The 18,497-nt window shown below is 39.8% G+C and overlaps 1 protein-coding gene across 7 annotated transcripts in view; it reads left to right on the top strand.

Moving 5' to 3' along the window:
• The first annotated feature begins 7,384 nt into the window (after nucleotides 1-7,384).
• Nucleotides 7,385-18,497, top strand: part of LOC123506894 (scoloptoxin SSD14-like) — a 42,075-nt gene continuing 30,962 nt past the window's right edge. Inside the window, exons 1-2 of one of the 7 annotated variants that reach the window (XM_045259269.1) lie at nucleotides 7,385-7,494; nucleotides 15,848-16,180. In XM_045259269.1, coding sequence (XP_045115204.1) covers nucleotides 16,098-16,180 — 83 coding nt within the window. In that variant the 5' untranslated portion in view covers nucleotides 7,385-7,494; nucleotides 15,848-16,097. Of the gene's footprint in view, nucleotides 7,495-12,531; nucleotides 12,663-15,847; nucleotides 16,181-18,497 lie in introns of those variants that run through there. The other 6 variants (XM_045259270.1, XM_045259272.1, XM_045259271.1 and 3 more) reach the window with 6 other exon arrangements.

The raw sequence follows: 18,497 nt of genomic DNA on the forward strand, positions 1-18,497 counted from the left end.
GGTCTCTACATGACATCACGTACAGTACAAAGGATCCTTGTACGGTACTGTGGGAGGAAGTTCGGATACGAGTACGATACATGTCAGAAGTCAGTGTTAAGCACGTCTTGCCCGAGGAAACTCCTGCACCTCCTTGCTAAGCGAAACGGGTTGTTTTAATAACTGTTCCTGCAGTGCTGAACGCGCCCAAACATGGGGCCAACCACCCAGAAATACAGAAAGAGCTGGGAATCCATGCCAGATTTGAAGGAGTGGCTATTGCCTGTTGAAAGAGATAACAGTAAGGCGTTGTGTAAGTTTTGTTAATGTGAATTCCTGGCTAAACTTAGTGACTTGAAAAAACATGCTAATTCACAGAAACATTTTAAATCATCACAGCCCTTTTCAAGTGCTAGACAAACAAAACTGGATGCTTTCAAATGTGCCAGCTCGCAGCAGTTAGCCACAAGTGAAGCTGAAGGTTGGCTGTCAATGGTTATTGCTGAACACACAGCATTTTTAGCAGCTGACCACTTATCAGAGGGATGCAAAAAAGTGTTTCATGATAGTAATGCCACAAAGAATATGAAGTTACACCGAACTAAGTGCAAAAACATTGCGGTTAATGTCCTTGCACCGCATTTTGTTGAGAGTTTACAGCAAGATATTGGTGAAGCACGGTACAGCATAATCATTCATGAGTCAACTGATATATCAGTAATGAAGCTGCTTGGTGTTGTTGTGCGCTATTTTAGCAAACAATTACAGAAAATCGTATGTACCTACCTTGGACTAATCGAGCTTGAAGATGGCACAGCATCATCTATTGTATGTGCCATTAAGAAAATGTTGGAAAATGTAAAACTTGATCCAAAAAAACTCATTGGAGTGAGAGTGGATTATGCAACGGTTAACACTGGCTTAAATAAAGGTGTTTGTGAACTACTTAAGGAGGAGCTTGGACTTCCGCATTTGATAATGGTGAAATATGTGTGTCACTCTATTCAACTTGCTATCTCCTATACTGTTGGTGAGACACTTCCCAGAAACATTGACCACATGGTGCGTGAAACTTACAATTGGTTTGGCCATTCCTCAAAAAGACAAATGCTGTACAAAACTCTCTACGAGACTCTGAATGACGGAAAATGTCTACTACAGATTCCTAGAGTATGTGATACAAGATAGATCTCTTTAGAACCTGCTGTGACGCGTATCCTGGCACAATGGGAGGAGTTGAGAATGCATTTCAATATTGCAAGATCATCAGAAAAGTGTTACAGTGCTGAAATGCTATTCAATATGTACAGTGATCCCATTAACAAACTATACATGCTCTTCTTGAGGCCACTTTTACAAGATATTCAAAGGACTGTGAAAGCATTTCAAGGTGAAAATACTGACCCTACGAAACTGTTGTCTGATTTGTCAAACCTTGTTACTTCAGTAAGTCATAAAGTGCTAATCCCCACAGCAAGGATCGTTCCACTGACATCAGATATTTGCCCTTATGTAGACCACAGAGCTTACCTTGGGATATATATTTGAAAGACTGTGTTTCGCCTCAAAACTCCCTGAAGAAGGAGAACGAAATCTTCGTGAACATTGTATAGCTTGCGTTACCAGTCTGTGCAGTGAACTCAGAAACAGACTTCCTGATAATGTCAAAATCTTGAAAAAAATGTCTGTTTGCAGTTGACCAATGCCTCAGAGTTGTTAAAGACTCAGTAACGGAGATAGCAGAAGTTTTAGGCTGCAATCCAGAACAGATCGAAAGAATTGATAATAATCAGAGGCGCAACTTAACAATAGTGAAGTGGCAAAAAACTTCATCAACCGTAAAATTTTGGATTGAGGTGTATTCCTACAAAGACGCTTCTGGGATAAATCCTTACCTTGACCTCTGTGAACTAGCCATCAGTGTACTTTCATTGCCACATTCCAATGCAGAGGTTGAAAGACTTTTCAGCCAAATGAACATTATTAAGTCATAGCTCAGAAATAAACTTAATATTCGCTCAGTGAATGCGATCTTGGCAGTGAGAAGTGGCCTGCGAAGGCTTGGAAAAACATGCAACACCTACCCAAGGAAACTATTAAGAAAATCGGCACAATGGCAGCGTATGAATCAAAGACAAGTGAAGTTGGCTCAAGTTCATCATCAACAGCAAGTTCGGCGGAAAAAAACTGACGAGGAGGAGGATGACTTAGTCTTTGCTCTGTACTAATTGGTTACCTGGTAAGTATACTACCTATACTGTTTATAGCTATCATTGTTTTTCTCCTACTCTCGTCTGGGCAGGGAATGACATTTTAGTGGACATTTTTTTGTTTCTTTTTGGTCATGGTAAAAAAAGAATATGCAATCAGTATGGAAATTTAGAACATTAAGATACTGCTTAACATCTTTTGGCGGATTTTGTGGCGGATTTTCTTGGGTACATAGCGGATTTTGAAAGCCATCCCGACGGATCTTGTTCACTCACAGTTGGCAACACTGGTGGCACGTCGTGTCAGTGTGCCCCCGGGCAAGGTGCAAAGTGGGGTTGTACAGCACGCGCCCCGTTTTTTCCCGTCGATGTTAACGCCTCTCTCCGCAATTTCGTCTTTCCCTTAACACTACACAATATAGCACTATATCACAGTATTATGCCACAAAACACTGCCACTGGACACACCTGTAGTGCTGGTAGTAGGAGTAGACTGCTCAGTTGTAGTCTCACTGCGCCATGTTCTTTGTTGTTGTCCTGCGGTAGATACTCGTCCAGCCGTCTGTGGCACGTGGGTAGCAGGGATGTGTGTACAGGGACACATAAACAACATATGAGATGTCCAAACAAGGTTCTTATTCTGTTAAGCAGATACACTCCAAAATACGACTACAATAGGGGAAAATACAAGTGGTACCACGCTACGCGGGTAGTCCGTACGGCAGCTGCCCACACGCTGCCTGGCACTCGCCTTACTGATCGTACGGTAGGCTAGTCTGCCAGACGTAACTGTCCCACAGTAGTAGTACTACTACTACTACTACTAGTAGTAGTAGTAGTAGTAGTAGTAATAATAGTAGTAGTAGTAAAAGTAGTAGTAGTAGTAAAAGTAGTAGTAGTAGTAGTAGTAGTAGTAGTAATACTATAAGTCTGTTCACATAAGTCTGAGCCGTGAAGCCGAACCTCATTTGAAAGGAGGCCGCTGATTGGCTGGCCCCCTCTCTCACTCACCTTGTGCTGAAAGGCTGCGTCATGAATGCTTTGTGGTACATGCTTTTGTTTTATTCGTTATATCTCATCTTATACACATAACAGACATTTTCTGTTGGTACCGTTACACTCAACAGTAAATGCAGAAGCTTTGATACTCGGGGAAAAACAATTAATAAGCAACTATAAAGAAGTTTTAGCGAGTTGAAGTGGAAAACTTTTCGCGACATCTTTATAACACGGTTTACTTTTCATCATATCCTTTGGATATATTTAAAGGAATGCTGTTATAAATGATTGCATTTCATAAAAGAATGTCTCCTGAACGGTATGCAACTTCCAAATTATAGTTAAAAGATATTGTAAGCGAATCACATAATTATTTATGGGAAAGTATGACTCGCGAGGAAGGGCGCAGCGGAGTGCCGCCGGGGAAGACACACTGCTGGTCAGTGTTGCCAACCCCTACAGACTACTTCGCCCTACACAGACACTGAAATTGCCCTACATTTTCCTTCATTGCCCTACGATTCAGGATGAATCATGAAAATATCTCGATATTAGTTATAATTCTTACCTGTAGCCATACATCTCTAAACTTTTGCTTCCTGGGAGTCTCCTTTTCTTGTTTATCTAGCTCCCCGCGGTACTGTCTTTTCTTTTGGGCGTAGAAGGAATCAGCCATACTATCACTATGTTTTCCTGTTAACACAGTCCTAAATAAAGGGCTACACATGCATAATGCCGTTAATACAGTCCAGTTCCAAAGAATGTCAGATTTATGAGAAGCATTTTATGTTATGACTTGTGACTTATTATTTATTGTTGAAGAAGTTTTTGTTACATAGTAGAGGGTAATAGAATTTTTTAAAAATTAGTACCTTTTTTTTAGCATATTTCCTTTCCGTTTACATAATTAATCTTTTGATGCAAAATAATTATCACTCATACCAAGAAATCGTAATTGCCCTACGTTTTGCTCAAATTTTGTAAAATTGCCCTACCGCCCTACAGACCAGGATATGAGGCTAAATTGCCCTACGCGTAGGGCAATTGCCCTACGGTTGGCAACACTGCTGCTGGTTCATCTTGATCCAGTTATAACTGGATTACGCTCCCACCGCAACTACTCCTCCGTGCCCTTCCTCGCGAGTCTTAGGCCTCCCACACACGAAACGATTTTAGAAGCGCGATTCTGGGTTTACCCCACACACACAGCGACTGGTGTAGCGACAGCATACCCCTCCCCGCCATACCCCCCATCCCCGCTACTGTACCCACGTGGACTGCCCTCTCATTGGCCATAACACCCACCAATGACGCGGGAAGCTATTTCTATTTCATCTATTAATAATTCGGTATCAAAGCGGTCAGCAGATCCCTGGTCACTCATCTTGCTATGCGTGGTTGTGATGCACTCCTCCAAGCCGGATGTTACCAGTTACCCCGCACTCCCCCTCCCAGCTGCCCCGCGCTCGGACTCCACGTGGAGGAAAACTCAGCCTGATCGCTCATTGGCTCTAATCTCACCCCGACCAGCCAATGAGATGCAAGTAGTGATGAAATCGCGGGAAGCTGTCGCCTCGTATGTGGGGCTTCATAGAAACATATTATGTAACTCGAGTCGCTCGGGAATCGCGCTTCACCAAGGGATATCTCGAGTCGCGCTTCCAACCCAGCGAGTCGCGACCACGTCTGAAGGCTCCAATAGACTTGCATTGACTTTGGAGTCGCGCTTCTCAAGTCGCGCTTCTAAAATCGCTTCGTGTGTAGCCTTACTTTCCCATAAATAATTATGTAATACGCTTACATTATCTTTTAACTATAATTTGGAAGTTGTATATCGTTCAAGAGACATTCTTTTATGAAATGCAATAATTTATAACAGCATTCTTTTAAATATATCCAAAGGATATGATGATAAGTAAACCGTGTTATAAAGATGTCGCGAAAAGTTTTCCACTTCAACTCGCTAAAACTTCTTTACAGTTGCTTATTAATTGTTTTTCCCCGAGTATCAAAGCTTCTGCATTTACTGTTGAGTGTAATGGTACCAACAGAAAATGTCTGTTATGTGTATAAGATGAGATATAACGAATAAAACTAAAGTATGTACCACAAAGCATTCATGACGCAGCCTGTCAACACAAGGTGAGTGAGAGAGGGGAACAGCCAATCAGCGACCTCCTTTCAAATGAGGCTCGGCTTCACGGCTCAGACTTGTGTGAACAGACTTTTTTTCCTTTATAGTTTGGTAAACTCTGGAACTCCCTGCCTGTGTCTGTATTTCCAATTTCCTATATTGACTTCATTCAATAGGAAGGTTTCAAGACATTTGTCCATATCCTTTGCCTAATTCTACCGGCTCCGTAAGGAGACTGGCAACTGAGTGAGCTTTTTTATTTTCTTTCTTTTTTTTTTTTTTGCCCTTGGCCAGCCCTCCTCTCTTACATAAAAAAGTAGTAATGGTGTTGGTGGTAATAGTAGTAGTAGTAGTAGTAATAGTAGTAGTTGTAGTAGTAGTAGTAGTAGTAGTAGTAGTGGTGGTGGTGTAGTGAGAGATAAATTTACATGGGGGAAACCTGAAAATGCCAGCCCCGAAAATAATAAAAATGTGAGATTAGCTATAATACACTTGTTTATTATGTATACTGTTGCGAAGGTGTATTGCAGCAGCCTCCCAGATATGTACGTGTGCCTGTGTGAGTGTGGAGCAGCGTCATAAGAGATTACATATGGGTAGTACATATGAGTACATATGTGCAGACTTTAGCTAAAGGGTGAGCGAGGTGTTGGTTGCTCGTGTTTATGAAACTGTCACACCTTAATGGAAGGGACGCTGAGCTAGGTCTCCATGACGGAGATGTGACCCCGGAGGTCACGGGGAGATAAGAGAGAGAGTGTGTGTGTGTGTGTGTATGGGTGAGGGTACTGGCCATCCCTGGGATAATTGTCATACGGTACCGTGTAAATAAATGCATGCATGTGTGAATTACTTGTAGCCAGCATTATTAGGGATATATTGGTAATTAGCGGTTAAGGTAGATAGCGTTACTTAATAAGATAAAATAGACTCGTAAGGACATTGCCTGGCAGGTGCGACGGCACAGGAGCCGTGGTTTGTGGGGCACTGTGTGGCACCGACGAGGACAGAGGACAGGAGTGTAGCAAGAGACCTCGAAGGAACAAGTCATACTCTGGGGAGCAGTCAGAGAGTGAACGAGAGACAGAGAGACAGTGAAGTGCCTGACGAACTAACAAAGTGTTACCCGTACTTTGTTGCCGCCCCCTGCCCCGTCCTGTGTGCCGCCGCCACCTGTTCCCAGTGACTCGTGTATAGTTGCTGTAATATAGAGAAAATAAGGAAGAAGTGTTTCCTTCCCCCCACTCTGTGTGATTGAGCTGAGTGAGAGTGAGTGCTATAGCAGCAGACAGCCAGGCATGAGAGAGCAATCTGCCCGCCACTCCACCCCAGCCGCGCCGCGCCACCCAGGTAAAGTCCTTCTCCCTGACACACACGCCCCGAATCCCGAGAAGATTGTGAGGCGTCCCCTTCCTGAAGAAGAAGCTGAAGGAGGGTCGCAGCAATACTTTTATTATACTATACATACACGAACTTTAATATTCTCAGTAGCCTCGCTTGTACCACCCCCTCAGTAATGTGCCACTCGCTCCCCCCTTATCATTACGCCATTGAGTAGTTGTAGTAGCAGTAGTAATAGTAGTAGTAGTAGTAGTAGTAGTAGTAGTAGTAGTAGTAGCAGCAGTAGTAGTAGTAGTAGTAGTAGTAGTAACAGAGTAGTAGTAGTAGTAGTGTTGGTAGTACTAGTAGCAGCAATATTAGTAGTAGTAGAAGTGGTTGTGGTAGTAGTGGTAATTCTACTAGTAACAGTAGTAGTAGTAGTAGTAGTAGCAGTAGCAGCAGCAGCAGCAGCAGCAGCAGCAGCAGTAGTAGTAGTAGTAGTAGTAGTAGTAGTGGTGGTGGTGGTGGTAGTAATAGTAATGTTGGCAGTAGTTGTAGTAGTAGTAGTAGTAGAAATGGTGGTGGTGGTGATAGTAGTACTATTATTATTATTATTATTAGTAGTAGTAGTAGTAGTAGCAGAGGTGTTAATCCTAAACAAACAGTAAACAATATTGACTCTCAGTGTGTCAGTGTCCCAAGGAGGAGACTGTACGTGCCGTGGTGGGCTGGTGTGGTGGCAGAGGGCCCAAAGAGGCAGACACCTGGCAGGTGTTTTGTTTGTGTTGTGGCAAGTCGCTAAACTGTCATCATGGACTGATCAGTGAATGGAGAATTGGACACGAAATACAAGTGAATAACCTAAGAAGCTATTTAAAGCGAGACAGGTTACAGGAAGAAAAGAGGAAGAACTGTGGGCAATGTCCCCGAGAAGCCGTCCCGTGCGCTCGCCTCCATTCCCGGCTCCCCCTTCGCAGCTCCTCCACCCAGCTGATTTAACGTCACACATATGAAGCCACGCTATTGGTCAGAGAGAGAGAGAGAGAGAGAGAGAGAGAGAGAGAGAGAGAGAGAGAGAGAGAGAAACTTTGCTGTCACGTGACAGCAGACAGCATGTGTGTGTGTGTGTGTGAGATATCACTTTTACGTCGTGAGACGTATATTTAATTTATTTATTTCTATTATTTTTATTAATTTTATCTTATTTATTTATCTATTTGTATGTATATATATATATATATATATATATATATATATATATATATATATATATATATATATATATATATATATATATATATTTTTTTTTGTGTGTGTGTGTGTGTGTGTGTGTGTGTGTGTGTGTGTGTGTGTGTGTGTGTTATCACTTTTACGTCGCGAGACAGCAGACATATATCTATGTTTATCAATATTTTTTATTTCTTTATTCATTTATTTATTTATTTTGTGTGTGTGAGATCTTTTAAGTCGCGAGACAAGTTTTTCCTTTATCATTCTCTCTCTCTCTCTCTCTCTCTCTCTCTCTCTCTATATATATATATATATATATATATATATATATATATATATATATATATATATATATATATATATATATATATATATATATATATATATATATATATATATATATATATATATATATATATATATATATATATATATATATATATATATATATATATATATATATATATATATATATATATATATATATATATATATATATATATATATATATATATATATATATTCGTGATCATCTCTCTCTCTCTCTCTTCTTATTCTTTATCATATTCTCTTTCTCTCCTTATTCATTATCATATTATCTCTCTCTCTCTCTCTCTCTCTCTCTCTCTCTCTCTCTCTCTCTCTATTCTTTATCATATTCTCTCTCCTTATTCGTGATCATCTCTCCCTCTCTCTCTCTCTCTCTCTCTGACCAATAGCACACGCTTCATATATGTGACGTCAGATCAGCTGGGTGGAGGAGCTGCGAAGGCGGAGCCGGGAATGGAGGCGAGCGTGCGGGACGGCCTCTCGGGGACAGTGCCCTGTGTGTGTGTGTGTGTGTGTGTGTGTGTGTGTGTATGTTTACCTATTTGTGTATTACAGGGCCCGAGCTAAGCTCTCTGTGTCCTGTCTCCTTGTCCACTCCTGTCATATCTCTCTTTCATCTGATTGACACACATCGCGTCAACGACATCACTGCACAATTTATTCCACTTATCAATACTACGATGCGGGAAACTGTATTTTCTCACGTCATTTAGACGACAGATGTCTTTTATTATTTTTTTTCCATGTCCCCGGAGGTGATTACTTGTGGTCACCTTTATCAACTCTCTGTCCAGTATGTCAATCTTGTTCACCAATTTATACATAGTTATCATGTCTCCTCTTGTTCTTCTCTCTTCTAATGTGGTCAGCCCCAGTTTCCTCAGTCTTTCCTCATAGTCTAACTCCCTGAGTCCTGGTACCGTTGCCAGCCTCTGTACCCTTTCCACCTTCTTCACATTTTTCTTCATATGCGGTGACCAGATACTAGCTTTATATTCTAACTGGGGTCTTATTAAGGTACATAATATCTTCATCATTCCTTCATCCAGGTATTGGAATGCAAGGCCAGTATTTTGAAGCATGTTATATGTTTTCCTAAATATCTTGTTAATGTGTTTCTCTAATGACAAAGTGTTTTGCACGGTTACTCCTAAGTCTTTCTCCTCATTGGTCTCTTTAATTTTCTCATCACCCAGTCTGTAATCCCTGTTTGGTCTGTATCTACTTCTTCCCATTTTCATAACATGGCTCTTGTCTATATTAAATTCCATCTGCCACTCTTTACTCCACTCATATATTTTATCAAGATCTTCCTGTAACTTGTTACAATCTTCCACATTCTTTACTCTTCTCATAATTTTAGTATCGTCGGCAAACATATTCATGTAACTGTCAATTCCTACTGGCATATCATTAACATAAATCAAAAACATGATGGGACCAAGCACTGACCCTTGTGGAACTCCACTGGTTACCTTCTTCTACTCGGACTTCCTTCCTCTCACCACTGTTCTCATTTCTCTTCCCATTAAGTAATTTTCCATCCATTTTGCTAGTTTATCATTTACTCCTCCAATCTTCTTTAGTTTCCACATCAGTCTATTGTGTGGTACTTTATCAAAGGCCTTTCTCAAGTCCAGGTAGATAGCATCCACCCATCCCTCTCTATGTTGTAGTATGTCAGTCACTCTTGAATAAAAACATAATAAATTGGATACACGATCTTCCTTTTCTGAAACCAAACTGTCTTTCACTCAGAATGTTTTCACTTTCTAGATACTCACTCCACTTAGCTTTAATTACTTCTTCACATACCTTGCACAATATACTAGTCAACGATACTGGTCTATAATTTAGCGGTTCCATTCTACTACCATTCTTATATATAGGCACAATGTCAGCTCTTTTCCACTCTTTCGGGACTAATCCTGTTCGTATGGAGGTTTCCACAATATCAAATACGGGTTCAACAATTGATCCTTACATTCATTTAGCAACCTCCCAGATATGCCATCAGGCCCCATTGATTTATTAATATCCAGATTGCTTATAATTTTCCTTACATCTTCCTTAGTAACCATGATGTCCTGCATTTGCTTTATTTCCGTAGGCCTTCCTCCCATAAAATGCTCCTCCTTTGTAAACACTTTGCAAAAGTTGTCGTTCAAAATTTCAGCTATATCTCCAGCATCCTCATATACTTCTTCCCATTTTTACCTTTTCTATTGCCTCCTTATATTTAGTTTTCCATTTATGAATTTGTAAAACATTTTGGGTCACTATCACAGTTTTCCACCACCCTCTGTTCATATTCCTTCTGTGCTGTTCTCCTTACTTCAACATATCTATTCCTTGCTGTTTTGTAAACTTCTCTTGATAATACATCACTGTTTTTCTTAAGTTTCTTCCATGCCTTTTCTTTGTTTTTTTTTGCTTCTTCACAATTTCTATTAAACCACTGTTTATTATTTAAAGTCCTCTTTCTGTGATATGGCACAAACTTTTTCACAGCAGTTATATAAATCCATAAATTTATTTCAATTGCATATCCCTTTCCTGGTATACCACGGACCAGTCAATATCATTAAAGAACTCCCTTATATGGTTATAATTTGCCCTAATATAATATAATTTTTCCTCCCTGCGTTCCACAATCTTATTCATGCTTAATTCCGTATCCAGCTCAAAGCTTAGGACATCATGATTGCTTTTCCCCAAGGGACATTCATGTTCAATTTCCTCTTTTAGAGAGATCCCCCTGGTAAATACCAAATCCAACCTTGCTGCAACATCTTGTTCCCTGCACCTTGTTGGTGATCTCACCCACTGTGTCATCAAGTTATTTGTTGCTACCTTTAACAATTCCTCTGCCCACTCACCACCGTTCACCACTTCGTAGTCTTCCCACACTATTTCTTTACAATTAAAGTCTCCAACTATCATCACTCTATCCTTTCTGATGAGTTCTTGCTTCATTCTGTCTAGAGTATTTCTCATCACCATTTGGTACTGTTCATATTCCCAAGCACTGGTTCTGGGTGGTATGTATACTGTTATAATATTAATGTCCCTCTTACCATCTGTTATAAGCATACTTATCACTTCCTCATTTCTCTTACTATAGTTCACCTCCTTTACTATCAGATCTTCCTTAGTAAGAACCATTATACCACCACCTCCTTTATTTTTTCTATCATTTCTCCATACTTTGTAGTGTTTTACAACAAACCAGTCTAGCTTGATTTCGGGCCTTAGCTTTGTTTCCACCACACACATTATGTCTGGTTCATTATTTATTGGGTAATCCATACATTCTAGCCTCTTAGATAGAAATCCATCTATATTCATGTAAGTCACTTTTATTCCATTCCTAGTCTCTTTCTTCCACGTAATGTCTATTCCGCCTGTTTTATCCACCACTTCTTTAGCCTCCCATTTCTCATCCTCCTAAAAAACTTGGTCTTTTCCTCCTCTGTTCTTTCGTCATTCCTCTCTTTCACTTCAGTTACAAGCTCTTTCATTTTCATTTGCTCATCCTGTGACATATTTCTTCTTATGTAAATTGTTTTGGTTTCCTCAGAGTCCTTAAGTTTCCAAGCCCTCCTCAGCAAGGCCTCAGCTGCCACCTGAGACTTTAATTTCAATTTTAATGGTCTATTCTTGCCTTCCTCAAAAGCTCCCAATCTCACACTTTCTTCTACCTCAGCATATAGGTCCTCTTCCTCCACAGAGATCTTATTCAGTAAAGACTTAATCCTGTCATTTTCCTTATCCCTCCTATCCTGCCAGTTCCTGTTAGTTTCCTCCTCAATCCTGTTATGATCACACATTTTTCTTTTCAGCAATATCTCTCACCATATACTCATATTCCTTTAGTGCCTTTACCATTTCACTCTGCATAATCACTTTATTTTCCTCTTCCTGCTTTTTCACTATCTCCCTAAAGGACCTTTGTACCTCCTGATGTTCATGGTTCACTTCATTCATCCTGGCATCAATTAGATTAAGGCATTCCTCCTTCCTCAAGTCCCCTTCGGATATTTTCTTCTCCATTTCTAGGAGTTTAGCCTTCATCTCTTCACATTGTTTCCTTAGTTGTTGGTTTTCTTTCTCCATTTCTACTTTTTCCCTCAATAGCTCTTTGTTCTCTATCATTAACAAATAGATCTCTTTTTTTAAGGAATCGTTCTCCGCTATGACTCTATCCAGTTTTTTCTTCTATGGATAAAATGTTTAAGAACTTACTTTCTAATGCCTGAATTCTTGCATCCATATCTATTTTCTCCAGTCCTCTTGGAGTAGTCACGAACCCTTCAAAGTCCCGGGCTTGTTGAGCCGTGGACACCATGATTGTTATCGTCAGCTGATTACGGCCAAAACAATCACCGCCCACACTCTCCACTCAGGGACCACTCTCCATATCCCGCTTGAAAATGGCCCACTTTCTACACTATGCGACAGTAGGACATTAACACAGAGATACCCGGGCCCTGTAACACCATAGGTAGTTTCTCCTCTTCCCGTCCACAGCCGGAGACGAGCCGTCCTCTCTCGGCGACGGTGTGTGTGTGTGTGTGTGTATTTACCTAGTTGTAGTTTTACAGGGCCTGGGCTTTATGCTCGTGTGGTCCCGTCTCCATATCTACACTTATCCAATTTTTCTTTAAAACTATGCACACTCTTTGCTGACACCACTTCCTCACTCAAACTGTTCCAAGTCTCAACACATCTTTGCGGGAAACTAAATTTTTTAACATCTCCCAGACATCGTTCCTTTCTTAGTTTCTTACTATGCGATCTTGTGCTTCTAAAGTCATATTCTTCTCTCAGGATCAGTTTCTCATTATCCACTTCATCCATTCCATTAATCAATTTATAAACTCGTATCAGATCCCCTCTCTCTCTTCTCTGCTCCAAGGTTGGTAGATCCATTGCCTTTAGTCTCTCATTGGTGTCTCTCTGTGTGTGTGTGTGTGTGTAGGAACAGGTGTATGATAGTGTGATAATGTTGTTCGTGCTATCTGTTAAGTGTAATGTGAACCACTAGGGCCAGTATCGTCACGCTCCAACACTGAACGTCTACACACACACACACACACACACGGAGACACCAAGGATTGTTAAGTGACTGCCTCTGTGTGTCTGTTGAATCAGGAACATTCGCTTTAGACTTCTTTCATTACCAGCTTTTTGAGAACATTGACACTGCTGGGGTTGAATTGTTAGCTAGATAAATGCAGCTGTGAGTGAAAGGGCCAGCAACTCTCTCTCTCTCTCTCTCTCTCTCTCTCTCTCTCTATGGGTTGGTAATGGTGAGTGTGTGAAGCAGTAGGATAGTCATTTGTAGCCAAGTTATTCCATAGTGGCCATTCATGAGGTAGGGTTCAGTCAGTGAGGTGAAGGTGAGATCAGCCACCCTTGCCTCATGCAAGTTTTGTTACTACATTGCAATGTCACACACACACACACACACACACACACACACACACACACACACACACACACACACACACACACACACGTCAGAGACTGCAGCAGATCAAACAGTGAATTACACACACACACACACACTGCGTAGTGTAGTGGTTAGCACGCTCGACTCACACTCGAGAGGGTCCGGGTTCGAATCCCGGAGGCGGCGAGGCAAATGGGCAAGCCTCTTAATGTGTAGCCCCTGTTCACCTAGCAGTAAATAGGTACGGGATGTAACTTGAGGGGTTGTGGCCTAGCTTTCCCGGTGTGTGGAGTGTGTTGTGGTCTCAGTCCTACCCGAAGATCGGTCTATGAGCTCTGAGCTCGCTCCGTAAAGGGGAAGACTGGCTGGGTGACCAGCAGGCGACCGAGGAGAATTACACACACACACACATTGTAACTAATGTGTAGCACTAGCTTTGCCAAGTGTTGACTTGTATAGGAATTCCATTCAGAAAAAGAAAAAGTCTGTATTTGTAATAGACATTCATATGAATTATTTACCAAATGTCATGCTATTGAAATGAATGAAGTGCTCATTGTCAAGTTAAGATTATTATGAAATAATGATTATAGTAAATAATGATAAAATGTTAGGAATAACAGCTGCACTAAATTTTTAATGTTTCTGGTGGCCAAGGGATGGAACTCTCAATATAGAGGTTTTATGAGCTCAGATTTGGTTATTAAGAGATTTGAGTGACTGTTAGGAGATATTATGCATTACTTTATAGTTGAGGTAAGAGCTGCTGCCATAAGTAAATATGAATGTTGTGCACCATGCCTCATATTTCAGTAAAGATGAACGTGATTTGCCTAAGAAGTGGCTGTCATGTTGATAACAGAGAAAAAGTCAGATTAGAATTATTTAATCTTAAAATGAAGTAGATGGCATTTTCCCAAAGATTACCGTAGCATAAACTGAACAGCAGAGGGTGGACTATCCTTGAGATGTATTTGATAAGAGAACGTCACACTGCTGTCAAATGACTTGTGAATATGCAAGTCCAACATCTTCACTGTTCAATCCCAGATGAACACTGAGAAACAAATGCACTTTGTTTGGCCTTCATTTGTCCTGTCAATGATTGTATGAGCTAACCAACTAAGATATGATCATGGAAGTCTGAATCCTTTATCTAGCATCAGTATGTAGTCATGTCTGCCACTTCTTCATTTACAGTGTGTTTCTGCTGGACTTCCTTTGTCAATTCACTGAGTCGGAATGCTGTGGAGATGTGTGCAGCTCACATACTGACATTGCTGTGAATGCTAAGCATTTTTTTTTTTTTTTTTTTGTGTGTGTGTGTGTGTGTGTGTGTGTGTGTGTGTGTGTGTGTGTGTGTGTGTGTGTTTGTGCACGGACACAGGTTTTTAGCAGGGCTCATAATTTCTTTTCTCCATATCTATATATATCCAACTTTTCTTTTAATATGTGTTTGTTGGTTGCTGTAATGACCTCTTCACTCAAACCATTCCAAATATCCATAGTTCTATGTGGAAATCTGTACCTCTTGATGTGCCTTAAACACTGACTCTCGCCAATCTTTCTTGAACGTCCTCTTGACCATTTAGTTCCATCTTCTTTCAGCAATGCGAAGGCTTGGCTGTCTTTATTCTCAATACAGTTAGCTGTTTTTTACATTGTTATTAGATCGTATCTTTCTCCTCTATATTACAAAGTTAACAGTACCATTTCCTTCAGTCTTTCTTCATAGGTTAGGTCTTTCAGGTTCTGTACTATATTTGTAGTTATATTGTACTCTGAGTCCCCTCCAACTTCTTGATATCTTTCTTGATATGCAGAGAGCACACCACTGCTGCATATTCCACCTTGGATTGTGTCATGGGGGTCATGATCTTCATACTCTTAATATCTTGCATGTCAAGCCAAATATTCTTCCACTTGTATTCCTTTGTGGAGTCAGGGTATTATGAATAACCACTTGCAGATCTTTCTCTTCCTTACAAATCATTATGATTTTCTCCCACATTTTATAGTCCCATGCAGTTCTTACTTATTTTCATCACATGGTATTTCTTAACATTGAATTCCAATTTCCACCACCTCTTGTTCAATTCACCTTCTCTTGTCGCTATCTCTTTGTAACTCCACACAATGAATCTGACCTTGTGTGTGCGTGTATCTGGAAAGTGATTAATTTGTTATCAGATATGGCATGACCAAGAAAAGGTGACACTGATTTTGTGGAGAAAAGTGAATGCAAACTATGAAGATGTTTAAAGAAAGTGAAGTAATATTTTATGACCTAAAATGGAAAGTTTTCCCTCATATTTATGATGATAAACATGATATGTGTTAAGACATTCCTCCTTGACTCCCAAGTGATTGTGAATGAAAATCTAAGTGCTACAGTCAGATTTTAAATTAGGTAAGAGTACGTATATGAGACTGAGCAGATATGTCAAACGATGTGCAAGAACCTTTCATTCAGAAGCCATCTCCAAGACAACTAAAGACGTCATTTGCAGCATACATCTTAAGGTAGTGGTAATAATGGTACTAGTACACTTCTCAAACTGCATTTTATTATAAACAGCCATGTATAGAAATTCTTAAACATATATATATATATATATATATATATATATATATATATATATATATATATATATATATATATATATATATATATATATATATATATATATATATATATATATATATATATATATATATATATATATAGAGAGAGAGAGAGAGAGAGAGAGAGAGAGAGAGAGAGTGATGTGGAATTAAATCATGGCCTGGTGAGAGACACAATAGCTGGAGAAACTGTTTATTCACACATTGTGTGATAGCATCTGAATCCTCACCACCATCCCCTCATTCACCAGCATCTGAATCCTTGCCACCATCCCCTCATTCACCACCACGCCTCAACTTATATTAATACACACTTGTCAAGCTACTGTGGTGTCTTGCCTTAAGATGTTGCATTGGAGACCATAAGTTTGATTTTCTTATGGTTTAATAAGTGTTTTCACTTATTAAACCATAAGAAAATCATATTTTGTTGTCATCCAATATTTGTTTGTTTTAAAACAAGTGCAGAATGAAAACACAATGTGAACACATGACACAGTATGAACACCACTTAATGAAAAACAGTACTGTTTACAAAGGTTCTTGTAAATACATACTAATGTTTTTCATTATGTGGTACTCATACTGTGTTATGTGTTTACATTGTGTACAACAATAGTACAACAGTGCAACAAAGACCATCAGTAAGGCAGCACTGCAGTGAACCTAGTGCAGCTCACTGGTGCTTTTTGTTGTACTCTGCAGTACAAGACCTAGCTTTCTTTAGCATGCTGGTGTCTTCACATTTATAGTTATCCATGTTTTCGTTTTGATGATGCTTGCTTCTTCCCTCTCTCATCCTATCTGCTTTTATTAGCATACCTTCATTTCTATGGGAGGATAAAGGTACATGTACATATTTTCATTCTATCTTACACATTTCCTTTCTCTTAACTTTTTTTTACTTTCTATCAAAGTATCCAACCACTCCTTCATCTCTCCAATATTGAACATTATTTATTGTCAATTCCATTCAATGAATGAATGTAATGAGGACTTCCCCCTCTCTTCTTTCTTAACCTGTAAACAGTGCAACAGTGTTCTGGCAGTCATACCCATCTTGGGCAATTTTCCACATAAAAAAACTACTAAAAAATAATTTTCACTGTTATAAAAGGTAAGATTGCATGGAAGAGTATAGGAAAACCAAATATTAGCACACCTGTCAAGTCTTATGTTTTTTGTGTTTTATGTAATTTCTATGACTTTCAAATCTTACGGCCTAAGTTGTAAGTCTTACATTTTTCTCTGCATGCGATGTGGCTTTTTAATGTGTTTGTTTTAAGGAATTTGAAGGTAAAGTGTTGCATGCCCTTCTGTGCCTCCCTCACAGCAATGCTGACAGTAAGAGGATCTTCTTAATGGTAAGGAAGATCTACACTGAGACCAGGAGCAGCTTGGGTGTGGACATGCTGACTGCTTTCTTGCTGATCAAACTGAACTCTGATGAGTTTTGTAATGACTTCCATGTGAAACAAGTTTAGCTGAGACTCTTTACTATTAGGTAGTATGTTAAATAACACACACACACACACACACACACACACACGGGACATCGTCGATGGCGGATGTGGTCGCTGAGCTCCAGAGCAATCATCTCTAATTCTACAGTTACCATTGCCTAAGAGTAACCAAGGTGGGAAAGGAGCTGGTAATGTTTGTCCCGTCTCCATATAGTCATGTAAACTGTTGATTAGTAAAATAATGTCCAGGGAAGGTAAATATAAACTATAGCCTGCGTTTGAGCCATCAGCTGGTTTGTTTACATCTGCGCAACATGGCGGCCGTGAACTCGAAAGATGAATCAGACTTCACAGGATTTCAAGGAATAATGGAGAAGAGCGCTTATGTGAAGAAAATTCTGGAGTTGGAAGGTAAAATTGAAAACTGTTTGAAAAGTATGGGGCCTGGAAACGAGTTATGACAATGTAATGAAGAGTGTGCCGATATGAAGAAGGAAAATGAAGCACTGAAAGAGGAAGTTAAGCTAATTAAAGTGAATTGCGAAAATGTGGAGAATCTCTAGGAAAAGTGATGGAGAAGCAGGCTGAATGGAAAAAAAGTCAGGAAGTGGAAAGAAAGGAGGTAAATTACAAAGTTGCAAGTCTGGAAAAGGAAATCAAAGAGTCTGGGGAGAAAACTTTGGGCCTTGCTGAAATTATAGATCAACAGATCATAGAAGAGAAGATTGCTGAGAAAGTGGTGAAGGTTATTA

This window comes from Portunus trituberculatus, chromosome 21 (genome assembly GCF_017591435.1).
Source record: "Portunus trituberculatus isolate SZX2019 chromosome 21, ASM1759143v1, whole genome shotgun sequence".
In the NCBI taxonomy this organism is placed as follows: Eukaryota; Metazoa; Arthropoda; class Malacostraca; order Decapoda; family Portunidae; genus Portunus; species Portunus trituberculatus.